The sequence below is a fragment of the Arvicola amphibius genome, chromosome 1 (genome assembly GCF_903992535.2).
Source record: "Arvicola amphibius chromosome 1, mArvAmp1.2, whole genome shotgun sequence".
NCBI classification, from domain to species: domain Eukaryota; kingdom Metazoa; phylum Chordata; class Mammalia; order Rodentia; family Cricetidae; genus Arvicola; species Arvicola amphibius.
In genome coordinates this window covers 118,073,105-118,087,469 of record NC_052047.1, presented here as the reverse complement: position 1 = coordinate 118,087,469, position 14,365 = coordinate 118,073,105, and the positions used below count along the sequence as shown (strand labels likewise).

The window sequence follows — 14,365 nt, the reverse complement described above, 5'->3', positions numbered from 1 at the left end:
GCTCGAGTTTCCTTCCTTAGGAAGAAGGGAACAGAAGTGATGCCAGAGCGGGCATTTCTCAGTGGGGCAAGAGCTCCTGCCTAGAAACCCTTCCTTAGTCTTCACACCAGAGCCACTCAGCCTTGCCAGTTACCCTGTGGCACAGGGTAGGACTCAGGAATCAAGGCTTTGCCAGCCTAGCCAAAAGAATATCACCATGGTGTAGAAGTAGCACATGGCTGTGTGGTGTGTGAAGGCTGCTTTAAGCTCATGCCTGGGATCCCAGCTGTCAGGAAGCTGAGGCAGGAGAATGACTACATGCATGCTATAGGCTTGGCTAGCCTGAACTACAGAGTGAGATCCTGTCACAAAGAAAACAATACAAGAGCCTCCCAGAAAAAGATCCCTGGGCTCCTTCCTCCACCAGCATCTGCCTCCCTGTGGTGTCCTCACGGTCCATCCCATGTAGTCTGTCCGCAGATGCAGAGGCTGTTGTGTGTATATGTGGCACCTCTGGCCAGGTGTACTTCACGGACGGATGGTCAGAGGACCCAGAGTGGTACCTTCTCCCTGCCAGCCCTCTAATCTAATTGACCAAGGACGCAGCCTGCAGGCCTTGTGGCTGCTGGACCTGAGGAGTCTGGTGTGGGGAGCAGCTTTGACATCACTTGGGGAGGCCCCATGATTGACTAATGACAAGGACGGATGCCAGGTTCTGAGGAGAGACCTGTTCTGTCCCCATACTCTGACCCTCCAGAGTTCCAGAAATCCAGCCTTGTGCGTTAGCTTACATCCATAATCCCAACTGGGGAGATGCAGGCAGGAGGATCAGGGCTTCAAAGTCATCCTTGATTACAGCGAGTTCAAGCCCATCATGGGCCACACTAAGGCCCTGTCGCAAAACCAAGCAGACTAGGCCAGCCTCTGAGATCTCTGCTGTCCTTGCTCTGTCTGAGACATGTAAAGGGGCTGAAAGCTGTCTGTGTTGCCCTGTGACTGCTGGTGACCCCAGAGTTCATCTCAGCAGCCTCCGAGCCCCTCCCCGTGAGGCTGCTCCTCCCTCCTCACAGCTGCGCTTGCTCTCACTCTGCCCCACCGCATCTTAGGTGCTGCTGGAGATGAGCCCAGGGCCTCTGTATGCTAGGCTGACCCACCAGTCACTGAGCTACGTTCCCAGCTTGCCCTCACTCCTTCCACACACCTGATGACCTCAGACCTGACACCTTCTGCCCTACTCCCCAATCGCTCTTGCTCTCTCCCCCGAATCAGAAACTACAGGCGAGTTATGCCCTGTGGGTCTGCCCCCAAGAGCAGCCATCAGTTGGGGACAGTGGGGCCAAGCCACACAGTCCTGCCAAGCAGGGCATATGGTGGTGTGGGTGGACAGGTCACTCTAATACACCGTGTGATTCCTGTGTGCTCTGTCTAGTGCAGCAGCTGGCCCTCCTCCCGCCTAAAGCCCCCCTGTCCGCCAGGACGGTGCCACCTTACCCCCCCTTAAGCAACGGACTGCACTACACCTTTGTCTAACACCTTCCAAGTAAGAGCCCCTGCCTGGCTGTCCTGCTGCTGTGCACCCCATAGTCTGAGCATGCCCCTCCCGCCTTCCTGCTGCTGCTGAGCTGACTGCAATGCCACCTGCTGCTGCTTCCTTCCATTGGCACTGCGGCCGCTGGGGAGGGGGGACCTGCTAGACGATAGGTGGCTGGAGATGACTTGCTTTTTAGGACTCTGACCTTAGGCCTCGGCAGAGGCTGCCATTAAAGGTGCTGCCGTGCTGAAATATCCCCGTGGTTTTCAACCCTTTTTTATTGATATTGCCATTTATAGTTCCTGCGCAGAACTGTGCGACTGAGGTACAAGGGAAAAAAACTGCAAAAAGTTCTCATATTTTAAGTAAGCTTAGGATCTTCTGTTGGGCTGCATCCACAGCCGTCCTGAATCACATGTGGTCTGTGGGCCATGGATCGAACATGTCTGCTAGGGCCCTTGCCGCTCCTGCCCATTTCTCTTTCCCAAGGCAGCTTGATGCCCCAAAGAGCAGCATAGGGGCAAACTGCTGGTCTTCAAGGAAAAGAAGAATCACATTCCACTCTTTCGTGGCCGTCCCAAAGGGACTGAAGAACTGTTAAGTCCAGAGTTACAGAAGGCAAGCTGAGACCCCGAGGGATCTCCTCATACAGCAAGGCCTGAGACTGTATCAGTCACTGAGTGTCTTAGGGAAGAGACAGACGCAAGTCCAGGACCACAGTCCACTCGAGATGCTTGGTATAACTCCCTAAGTGAGTGTATGACCCAGACAGGAAGGAGCCCCCCAGGAGCCAGCAGGCCAGTACTGATCGGCTGTGGAGAGATTTCATGGCCTGGTCAGCTGCCCCTGTCTATCCAAACCTGGACCACAGAGGCCATACCAGCAGCCTCTTGCTGTCACTTTGCAGAGTTCTGTCTATACCTTAACTGGGTTCTGGTTGACCTTGTTGAGGGACTACTACCTGCTAGCCATTGTGCTGAGTATCTCCTGGTGCACAACAGCCCCATGAAGCTCTTCGCTCCTCTGTGTCGATGAGGAAACGAGGCCCAGACGCCTGAGGGACTTCCTAAAGAGTTGAAGCATGCGTGTCAGGGTGCAGAGGCTCTTGGTGTGCACCCACAACTTCCATTCTCCATGACTGCTGGCTAGCGGGCTCATCTGGACCATCCCGGAAACTCCGTGGGTCTGCAGAAGAGGGTGCAGGGGACATCACTTTGCACTGGGGCCCTCCAGCTTTGGACTGTCCCTACTTTAGAGCCCACAGCCAGCCAGTCTGAGAGCAGGAGGAGGTGAGCTGGCTTGGGCCTACAATGGCCCACAACAGGGGCAGAGCAGGGCTGGAGAGATGGCTCAGAGGTTAAGAGCACTGACTGCACCTCTGGAGGTCCTGAGTTCAATTCCCAGCAACCACATGGTGGCTCACAACCATTTGTAATGAGATCTGGTGCCCTCTTCTGGACTGCAGATGTACATGCAGGCAGAACACTGTATACATAATAAATAAATAAATCTTTAAAAAATGTATGTAGGCTTGAGAGAGAGGAGAAAAGGAGAATAGATAGCTATAAAAAGAAATAAATAGTTTTATATATAAAAAAGAGGGGCAGAGCAGAGCTGCAGAACGTCATGAAAGGCTCCAGCCATGTCCTTTGCAAAGTCCTACAGGACTTGCCAGGGCCATAGTTGTATGTATGTTTTCTTCTTAGAAATCTGAGCAGGTAGAGGTGCCAGGGAGAGGCTCCGTTCACCCTGGTTTTTCAAGCCCCTGTGGCCTCGTGCTAGGACTTAGATGCTCTCTCCAGAGCTTAGCTGTGCCTCTTCCTCTCGTAGCACCACAGGCAGGTTAAAACCACTCCGTTAGGTTAGAAATATGAGAAAAGAATAAAATAAATAAATAAACAAACATAAATAAAGCAAGCGAGCGAGGTCCCCAGAGGCTGTGCTCTCTGTTCTTCCAGAGACTGAAGGGCAGAACCATTAACTACCCCAGGAGTTTGCCCAGGTCTTGGCCTACTACTGCAGAGGACAAGTTCATGAACTCGCATGAATGCAGTATTCTTCTTAGAGATAGAAGAAAAAAAAAAAAAACCCAGTGCCCTGGGTCCTAGAAGTAAAGGTCCCTTGACAGCGGCCGCTTTGCCCACACCCCCTGCTCTCCTACTCCATCTGCCAGCCCATCGTGTGTGTGCACAAACATGCCCACTATGAGGGCGGAAGCAAAAGTCTGCCAGCCTCTCACTGCCTCTTGTGCTTTTTCCAGCCCAGGCAGTAACAGACCCATGATTCAGTGTGCAGAGGAGACGCCTGGACCCGGGGGCCCAGCTCAACCAGCATCTTCCTGAAATATTGTCTCCTCTGCCCAGTGGAAACCCGTCCAGCTGAACAGGGGCTCTCGCTGGAGGAGAGAACAGCCCATCCACCATGGTGGGTGCAGCATGGAACAAGGGCTTCGTCCCAATACAAGCCCATTGTTTCCATCCAGAGTCCTTCCTACAGATGACAGAAGCACTTTTGATACACGATGTGAAATATACTGTATTTTAGGATCAGAATGTATTTTATATGCTCACCTCTGAGTGGCTGGAAAGGTGAGCCTGCAGGGTTTTGTAGCCACACTTAGGGATTCAGGTACTATGGGGGGGCATAGTGGGTGGGCAGAAGGGCAGGACAGGCAGGGGCCATTCCCACTGCCCGTGAAGCCAGAGAGAAGGCTGGATCTGGGGATGTACTTCCAGAGGCTTGTTACCATGTTCCCCAGGAAGTGAGGAACAGTTGACTGCCGAGGTCAGTATTCCTGAGCTGAGGCCCGGCCTTGGAAACTCCACCGGGATGGCCCATGGAGCCTGTCTGGGCCTTGGTGCTGACTGAGGAGCAAGCACGCATGTTCAAAAGCGGTGGCTTCTTCAGCCTGTTATGAAGCAGTGATGCCCCCTCAGCAAACAGTTCTCAGAAAAACAAAAGCCACTGTGAAGTGGAAATGGATAATGTGTTGTAGCAATAAATTCCACACTGGATGGTATCTGCATACAAATGCCTAACCTACCACCATCCCTCCAGCCAGGCAGGACTGAGGGACCTCCTGTGCCTGCTGTGGGAAAACCCAGGACAGCTTCCCTGGGACTGGTGAGGAGGGCAGGCAGAACCAGGGCATAGGACTTTGACCTGACTCTAGCCCAACTGATGAAGAGGTGACCATGCCAGACACCGTGTTCTTGGCCCCACATTTAACTTGTCTCCTGGTATTCTGCATACAGGAAGCAATGGTTGAAAGAAAACAAACAAAAAACCCCTCCGTTGGGTGGAGCCACATTTTAAATGAAAATTTATCTTTGACTATACTTAAAAGAAAAAAAAATCCTTGAATATGTTTAGAAGTTGCTGTCTATTTTTAACTAACTCCATATGCTGCCAGTATCAACTTCATGACATTTGCCAAAATAAAATTTTATTTTTGCCTTTATAAGATTTTGTTGGAAAAAAATGAAATGAATATTTTGCAAGAAAAAGTTAATTTAAATAAAAGTGTAATGGTTTGCAAAAAAAAGAAAGAAAAAGAAGTGATGTACAGATTAAAATATTAACGTCACCCGTGTCCTGTCTCTTGCTGGCTGTGTTTATCCCCATGGCCTGTGTGACTCTCCCCGTGTCCGCTCTCGGTCTCCTGCTTACTGTGTTCACTGAACACACATTCCCTTCCTGACAGCTCCTCGTAGTTGAGTGACTGTGGAGGCCTGAGGGCAATGGACCCCCATGTGGGACTGGTTTGAGCTGGCCAACCCCAATCTAATCCAAGATAGCACACGGGGTACAATGGGCCCCCATCCAAACCACATACTGCCCGTTCCAATTAGGCCTGTTAGTGATGGACCATTGCACACTGGACTTGCATTTAATTCATCTTGACTTGTGATTCATGCAGAAGGCTAGGGGCCAGTTTGGTTTAGGGATGTGTGTGGTTTCCAAGTTTCTGCATGGCCAAGGAGTGTGCTAGAGGTTTGGAGAAGCCTTCCAAGTATTTAAACTGGGAGAAGTGGATTCCGACACATTCTGGATGGGCAGAGGGGAGAATGCTATGTTAACCACTGTTCGTTTTGAATTTAAAAATAAAAAATACTCTCCTAGTCTTAAATCTTAGCTGGAAATGTCACATAACAGATTAAAGTGAGGGAGGGGATGATTCTGCAACTGAAAGCAGTAGCCTGAAAAGACAAAATGCCCACAGTCGATTGCCCACCGCACGGGGGAGCCATCTGTAGGTGGTTTTTCAGCAGGACTGCATATGTGGTTTCGAACTTTTGGTCTTGGTTTGAGTTTCACTGCCACGGCCCTGTGTTGGAGGGAGCGTGGCTGCTGTTCCTGTTGTTCTCTGTCAGGGAGGGAGGCATACACCGTTCTAGGAGAATTGTGGCTTCAAGCTTAATCCACAGGGTGAAAGGGTTTCAGCCAAGCTCAGTGCAGAGCACTCAAAAGAAAGGTCACAGGATGGCAGTGTCTGTGTAGGAGGCAATGTGGCCCGATGCTTCTCAGCCCCTTGGGGTGAGGGAGATGGCTCAGTCAGGAGAGTATTTTCTCCAGAAGCGTGAGGACCTGAGTTCAGTTGCTAGAAGGAAGCCAAGGGAAAAGCAGGCTTGGTGGCACGCATCTGTCATCCCAGCCCTAGAAGGTGGAGACAAGAGGATCCCTGGAGCGCACCGAATAACCAGAATAACCAGCCTAGCTCCAGAGGGATGCTGTCTCAAGCAGTAAGGTAGGAGCTAGAGAGATGATTTAGTGGTCATGAACACTTGCTCTTGCAGAGGACCCGATTTGCTTCGCAGAACCCTATGTGGCTCACATACCTCTGTCACTCCAGTTCCAGAGTATCTGACACCCTTTTTTGACCTCCATGGGCACTAGGCACACAAGCAGCGCACATACACATAAGTAAACCTAAGCAATTGAGGAAGAAACTGGTCATTTGCCTCTACCTTCCACACATGCACGTGCACCTACACACATGTACATGCAAACTACCGGTGCGTAGTTTAAAAACAAGATGGGGCCATTTGTAGACTGACTAGGTGCATGCACTCCGTGATTAAGAACTGGGTGGCCCAGCATTTCAAAATGTACCTCCGTACAGGCCCTGAGCAGAGTGCTGAGTAGCGGGGGACATGAATGTGTCCTTGTGTCTATTCGCTAACCACCTTTCCTTTTGCCTTCATGTAGTATGTGTGTGGGTGTAGGCACGCATGTTCTGTGACACGTGTGGGAGGCAGAGGACAATTTATAGTTGTACTACTACGTGGGTCCCAGGGAATCAAACTCAGGCCATCAGACTTGGCAACAAGAGCCTTTGTCCTTTACCCATCTCGGCAGCCCCGCTCACCTCTTAATTCAGACTGTGACTTGGATCCCAGGTGAGGTTCAGGCTATCTTGTCTAATCATGGCCAGAGCTAACAAGAGAATGTTAAGATCAACTGTCAAACAGGCACTGGGAATGAAATCTCCTAATCCCTAATTGACCTTCTAGAACTGCCTGCATTTTTTACATATTCGAGATGCCATCTAAGCAATACTTTATATACAGTTTATGAGGTAGGTATGCTGGACTGAGGGGGAGGGCCTGTTCTCCAGGGACCTGCAGGCTCCCCTGGTCAGTGTATGTGAAGAGGGATGACATTAATAGGTACAGAAGCTGGCCCAGCCAGCCAGGAGCCTGTTGTGGGCTCCAGGAGTTCCCCAAGATAACAGCCCAGTACCCTGTGCTAAATCCTTTTGTGTTCTCACTAAGGGTGGGAACGAAACAGCAAATTATTTGTCTAATCCACAAAATCACGTTTCTGAGACATAGCGGGCCAATGCTGGGAGCCCTCTTCTTCAGGTTTGCTCTCACAGGGGGGCAGGGGCTCTGCAAGGGACTTCTCGGGTTGTTCTGAAAAGAACAAAGGGACTCGGCTAGGGGAGACATGAAAAAATGGCAGCCCCTCCCAGCGCGGTAAACATGCCGTCACTTTGCTGCCTGCACTCAAAAGGCGACCACTTTTATTGCTCCCCTAGCAAAAGAAACCTTTCTTCAGAGCGAGTGGCAGTGTACAAAGGCAGAGCACAAAACGCACGCACATCAGAGTCCCCGCAATTCTGTTTGAACAAGCATATTGATTGGGCCTGACCCTGTTACATTTTTTCCCTATTATTTGAAAAGGTGCATCTAAGTGTAGTGAATTGAATCAACGGGACTGAACTTTCCACGAGAACTTCTCGAGGTATTTCTTTAGTTCAAAGCTTTTGAAATTTAAAGGGCATTTTTAATATGAATCTGTTGAGTATTCTTTGCCGCAGCCCAACAAGGCATGTTAAATGCAGATGAAGCTGGAGGAGGAGGCTGCTAGCGTGGGTGCAGCCAGAGGCTGCGGCATATGGACCAACCCTGCCCTGTGGGAGAGCCAGGCTTTGCAGAGGGGCTAAACCCCAGGTTGGGAAACAGCATAGACCCTAAAGGGGACCCTTCTGAGTGCATGAGACCAGCGTAGCCACAGGCAAGCAGTTTCAGCTCTTGCATGGAGGAGGCCTGTTGTCCTGCTCAGCTGCCCACTCTCCCACATTCTTAGGAAGCAGAGAAAGAACTGGGCAGGCAAAGTCGCTTAGCTTAGGTCCCAGTTTGAGTCGCCACACCTTGCCGATATCTGCCAGCCCTAGGCAGGCCTTGTCAGTCTGTCACAGGTGCTCTCCCTCTGAACTCTGAGTTCTTAATCCTTCATGGATTAGGGTCTTGGGTGTTTTGCTATTTGTGTGAGTTCCATATGTCATTTTAGCCCTGATCCCTGGAACCATCTAGAAGCCTCACACTTCTCAAACATAGTTAAGAGACTCTTGGTCCACTTAAGGATCATGCCTTCCCTTTTAAATTAATAACATTAATAACAATGTATTTTTATGTGTATTAATAATAAAAATAATTTATGTGTATGGTTGTTTCACATGTGTGTATGTATGTACCACATGTGTGCAGTGCTGGAAGAGGCCAGAAGAGGACACTGGCTCCTCTGGAGTAGGAGTTACAGGCAGTTGTGAGCTGTCTTGTGGGTGCTGGGAGTCAGACCCGGGTCCTCTGGCAGAGCAGCCGGTGCTCTTACACTGCGCCCCCTCTCCAGCTCCCCTCATGGCTCCTTTTGGCCAAGTTCCTGGCTCCTTGTTGGTCTGAGTTCCTGTTTGTCTCCAGAGGCTTTTGACTCTCCAAAACATTTTCTTCCTAGACCCAGCATTTAGGCTCAGAGGCAGAATCACCTCAGAGGAGTTGATAGAGCCAGCCCTCATTACGCCAAAAGAATGTGGGGTATGAACATCTCTGCAAAGTTCCCAGGGCAAAATTACTGCCTTAAAGACAGTGGCCAGGTGGAGTCGCTGTAAGGTCGCAATCACCGCAAAAATTGACTCTCTTCCGGTCTCTGTCCACAAACGCAGGAACCACACCACTTCAGTCCAGTGCCCGCCCCCAAATGCCATGTGCTGCTAGCCTGTGACGCTGAAGTTCATCCACACTTGTTTGCTTGGCTGGCACTTTCAGGCCTCCTGCTGTGACCACAGTAGCCAATGAGAACATTAGCAAGTCTTGTGTCTGCATTGTCTGTTCCCCTGCGGGGTGGGTGGGGGCCGTGTTTTGCCAGCATCCCCCTTCTCCTTCCTGGGAGTCCCTGAGTATCCCTTGCTGGGTGCACTGCTATCCTCTCCAGCTTGAGTTCCCCAACTGGCAACTTCTGCAGGCTGGGAAAGTGCCCCAAGATAGGTGATCATCTCTCCCAGCTGCAAGCCCCAGATGTACCAGAGCATCTTTTTCCTTATAAATCGTTATCCTCATCACAGCCAAGCTCATGGTACACACATATGGGGAGAAGATTTGCTGCTCTGGCCCGAAGCAAGGCTGGGAGGTTGCAGAGGACTTCCTCAGCACTGCCCAGCTCCTTTCCCTTTCATCTTGCATCTGCCTCAGTATCTCTCCCTCCTCAGAGATCGCACCCCTTTCAGGTAGCCACTGCTGTGTGGTCAAGCATCCCAAACTTAGTGGTCTAACACCATAATTCATTATCCGTCATGATTAAGCAATTGTCCAGGCTCATCAGCTGGGCTGATTTTCAGCTCCATGTAGTAAAAGCAGTCAGGGGACTGTCTGAGGTGGCTTTTTCACTTTGGTGGCATTGCAATAAACTGGGTGGCCGAGTATCTGCCTCTACCCAAGACCCCTCACATGACTGCTTAGACTTTCTTACAACGTGGAGGAAAGGTGTACTCCTCACCTGAGCTGTTTTTCCTAGGAAATCATACTGCCAGGTCTTTAGAAGTCAGGGCCCAGCCAGGCATGATAGCATGTATCTGTAATCCCAGCACTTGAGAGGCTGAGGTAGGAGGATTGTGAGTTTGAGGCCAGATTGGGCTCTATAGTGACCCTGGCATGGAGGTAGTGGTGTGGAAACGCTGTGTTCCCTGCAGGGTGTACTGCAGGTTCTTGTGCTTACCAGCAGGTGGTGCTGTTTGGAGAGCTGTTGGAAGCTGCCCGTCTCACTGGCCAGCCTGTAGGGGTCTGGAAGACTGAGTTGTGCTAAGTACACAGCTGATTCCAGATGTCTGCTGACCACTCCCACAGCAAGAGGGAAAGGAGCAGGCAGGTGTCGGCGTCGGCTCTGCCTTGCTCCGCTTCTCCACTTCTCTCTATTCCAGGAGGACTGGTCCAGGTACACCTTTCAGAGACTGAGCAGGGTCAGGGTGAGCCTCTGGAGAGCTGGGAAGTGAGGATATAAAGGACTTCACTTCCGGAGCTTTCATTTGGGAGGAGGGCATGTCAGAGGGGGCGAGGATGATGACCCATCATGGTTACCCTCAGCACCTCTCCCCAGCCCAGAAACTTGCCTACCTCTGATGCTCCGAGGTCGTACTTCATCCCACTAGCGTCCAGTTAGGCTCGTTTGCTAGATTTTTATTACTCATGATGCTTGTTACCATTTTTAAAAATTAAATTCATTTATTTATTTGGGGGGGCAGGGAGATACTCATGCTGCAGCATGTGTGCAGATGTTAGAGGACACCTTACACGTTAGTTCTTGCCTTCTATTATGTGGATCCCAAGGGTCAAACTGAAGTGGCTGTGCTTGATGGGAAGGAAGTGCCTTTACCTGCTGAGCCATCCGCCTCTACCTGTTACCATTGATCATGTCAGATACTTTGTGTTACACTTTATAATGGTTACGGCAATGTTGGAACTGACTCAGAGGTTAAAGATGATTCTAGCCAAACCTGAATACTGACCCGTCTTAGATTCCTGGACCCACATAGTAGAAGGAAGAAGCAGTCTGACTCCCATAAGTGGTTTGCCAGCCTCCAACACGTACTCCCACACACTTTTTACAAGATTTATTTTATATGTATTTCCTATATGTACATAATACGAACCATGTGCATGCCTGGTGTCTGCAGAGGCCAGATGAGGGCATCAGATTCTTGGAAACTGAATCTAGGTTTAGTTAAGCAAGTGTTTTTAACCACTGAGTCATCTCTTCAGTCCCTAAATACAATTTTTAGTGAAAAAAAATTACAGATTGGTGTTCCTTCTATTCTAATCAACAAGACTTGGCCCAGCACAGTCTGGTGGGCTGTAGGTCTGTTGTTTTTAACAAAACCCAATTGTTTGATTTTACCCATAAAGACTCAGGAGCCCGATGCTGGGGTGAAAACCTGCTAGCTCAGAGAGGCAGAGAAAGCACCCAGAAGCCTGTTCCTCCCCCCCCAGGCCATCTCCAGCCAGCCCCCCCAAACTGAATGTCCCTCTCTTCTCCTTACTGTGTCTCTCTCTCCATCCTCCCTCCTCCTTCTTACTCTCTATGTGTGTTTTTTTTTTTACTTAATAATTCTATGCTCACTTCCTGTCACCTGGTTGCTTGCTCTGCCTCCTGACCTATGGTTGACTTTATTTAATCCTGTTACAATATTCAAGCAGAAAACTCTTGGATTGAAGGTGTGTGCTGAGGCTGAGCCACACCCCAACTAGAATCAGGTTTTTCCAGTAAAATTCACAATCTCAAGGTTAACAGTGTGATCAAATATCCTGCAACACAGGCTTCCCTGGCAGTCCGGGGACCAGGGTAGCCTTGGGGTGCCTGGCTGTCTGAGCTACATCAAGCAGAGGCAATGTCTCCAACCGCACCACCTCACCTGCTGCCTACACTTGGGCCGTGGTTGGTCAACTCCCATGTAAGGTGGAAGGACTGGAAAGGAGAGCCAGTCTACCCAGAACCCAGTTCTGCTTTGCCAGGCAAGTTTCTAGGAGTCAGTTACTCCTCATCTGCTTAGAAAGTAAGGGGATTGCTATATTGAAAATGGTTCTGGCACTGCCACTGGCGGTGGTGGCGCACACCTGTAATCCCAGCACTCGGGAGGCAGAGCCAGGTGCTCTTTGAGTTCAAGGCCAGGTTGACCTACAAAGTGAGTTCCAGGACAACCAGAGTTATTACACAGATAAAAATCCCTGTTTTGAAAATCAAAAACAAACAAACAAAAAAACCATAGTTCTTGGTTAGTTTGAAACAATGTCTTTTTAAAAAATGTACTTAATTTTATTTCTCTGAATTGGTGTTTTACCTGCATATACGTCTGCGCGGGGGTGTTGAATTCCCTGAAACTGGAGTTATACACAGCTGTGAGCTGCCAAGTAGGTTCTGGAATTGAATCCTATCCTCTGCAAGAATAGTGAGCACTCTTGACCACTGAGTCGTCTCTCCAGCCCTAAGAGAGTGTCTTAATATGTAGCCTTGTCTAGCCTGGAGCTTGCTCTGTAGACCAGACTGGCCTCTGCCTCCAGAGTGCTGGAACTAAAGGTGTGTACCACTATGCCCAGCTAAAAATGACTTTTTCGGTGGTGGAGGATTTTTTTTTGTTGTTGTTGTTTTGTTTTGTTTTTCGAGACAGGATTTTCTGTGTAACAGCCCTGGCTGTCCTGAACTCCCTTTGTAGACCAGGCTAGCCTTGAATTCACACAATCTGTCTGCTTCTGTCTCCCAGGTGCCTGGGATTAAAATAACAGTGAAGCTATTTTGTTCTATCTTCCCCGCCTACCTGAGTTTTGCCCTATCAACTAGGCCAAGGCAGTTTCTTTAATAACTAATAAAAGCAACACAAGTACAGAAGGACCTCTTACACCAAGAACAATAGCCAGTGGGCCAGCGAGATGGCTCAGCTGGTACAGGCCCTTGGCACACCAGCCTGGAGACCTGAGCTCAATCCCTAGATTCCATAAAGGTGAGGAGAGAGGACCAATCTGATGGACTCTGTCCTCCACGTGTGCACCGTGGCACACATGTACGTGCACACACACAAACACTAATGATAAAATTTAAAATATTTAAGCTGTATGAGAGTTGGGACGTTGACTTATTTCCTTATATCCTAGTGTACGTAACATTCACACACAAAAAAATCATTGTTTCGTGATTGAATGATGCCGTCCCATTGCCAGGGATACTTGCCAGGAAGACTTTACTTGGCTCTGGTGTGTGTCTTAGCCCCCAGGAAGCATCCCTAATTCCCTGAGCAAGTATGGAATCCAGCAAACCACCACTCCCTCCCCAAACTTCTGTTTCCTCATTTGAAAAATGGACCTAGCAATGTCTGCTCCAGCTGGGTCATCATGGAGTCCACACGAGGTCACCGTTCTGCACGGTCCTGGGCTGGAGAGCTTTCACTACATCACGGGCCACTTCCAGCCTCGCCGTCGATCCTTTTTGTGAGCAGCAGGCTTGCGGTGGTTCACCCATATTTAAACCCTGCCCTTCTTAAGGACTGGCCGAGGAGGGCAGGTTTGGGGGTCCTCCGTTACCCCTCTGCCCTGGCCTTCTGCTCTCACCCTCTGCCATCTCAGGCGGTCACCTGCAGCAGGCCAAGGCTTTTGAAGCTAGGATTCAAGGAACCTGGCCGCAATGGTGCTGCCTCCCAGAGCCCTCCAGGTGCCGAGGACAGGCGGGTCCTTGGAGGACCGCTCCTGCAGCCCTGCGGCTGTCCACCTGACATCCCATCAACCTGTGCAGTCCCTTTGATGTCAGTCCCCAAACTGGAGCCTGGCGCCCTGCTCTGAGGACCCAGGCTTTGAAGTTGGCCTATAAATTGAGCTTTCAGGAAGAAAGTTGTCTGTTGTGCCTCAGAGCAACCAGCCGGGCCCTGTAAAGGCACGCGGAGTACCGTGAGCCCCTGATAAATAATTCTTTCTGGGCCCAAGAAAGAGTCGTTGCATTTAAAGAGAAGGAAAATTCCCTTGACCTTTTCATTGAAGTCAGGGGTGGGGGCGTTGGAGAGGGTTCTGGTGTCTTCTCATGAAAGCCACCTGGGGCAGGCTGGTGGTTCCTGAGGCCTCAGTAACCGCTCTGCAAACAAGCGCTAGACACCAGGTACTCAGCCCCTCCCTGCCCCTCCTCTCCCTGCTCTGCCTTGGGACTGTGAAAGGCTGAGTCTCTTAGAGGAAGAGAGGCCTCAGCCCCGCAAGGCAAACCCTGCTGGGAATGGTGGGGTTTGTGATCCGGCTTTGCCACCTTTCCCTTCCAGAATCTGACCATCCAGGGCTGAGGTGGTCAAGAGGGTGCCATGGATAGCACGCCTGAAGGAGGCCCAGGCCCAGCCGGACACTGGCCAGAACAGGTTGCATTTGCTTCTGTGCACCCTCGTGTATTATGTAGACAAAGCATAGTGCACACATAGAAGGTACACAGAATACCACACTCATGTCATAACCAGATATGACACCAGTTGTCCCCAGCTGGACTGCTCAGGAGGTCACTGCTCTGGCAGTCGCTCTGCCCGCTTTTGTGCTAGCCACACACCAGATTTTCTTTATGGCT

The 14,365-nt window shown here is 50.3% G+C and overlaps 1 protein-coding gene across 1 annotated transcript in view; it reads left to right on the top strand.

Annotated features, from left to right (window-relative positions):
* Window positions 1–5,096, top strand: part of Plekha7 (pleckstrin homology domain containing A7) — a 187,868-nt gene extending 182,772 nt beyond the window's left edge. The window contains 1 exon segment of the mRNA XM_038328220.2: window positions 3,771–5,096. Within this exon segment, the coding sequence (XP_038184148.1) occupies window positions 3,771–3,793 (23 nt within the window). The 3' untranslated portion in view covers window positions 3,794–5,096.
* Window positions 5,097–14,365: the final 9,269 nt, after the last annotated feature.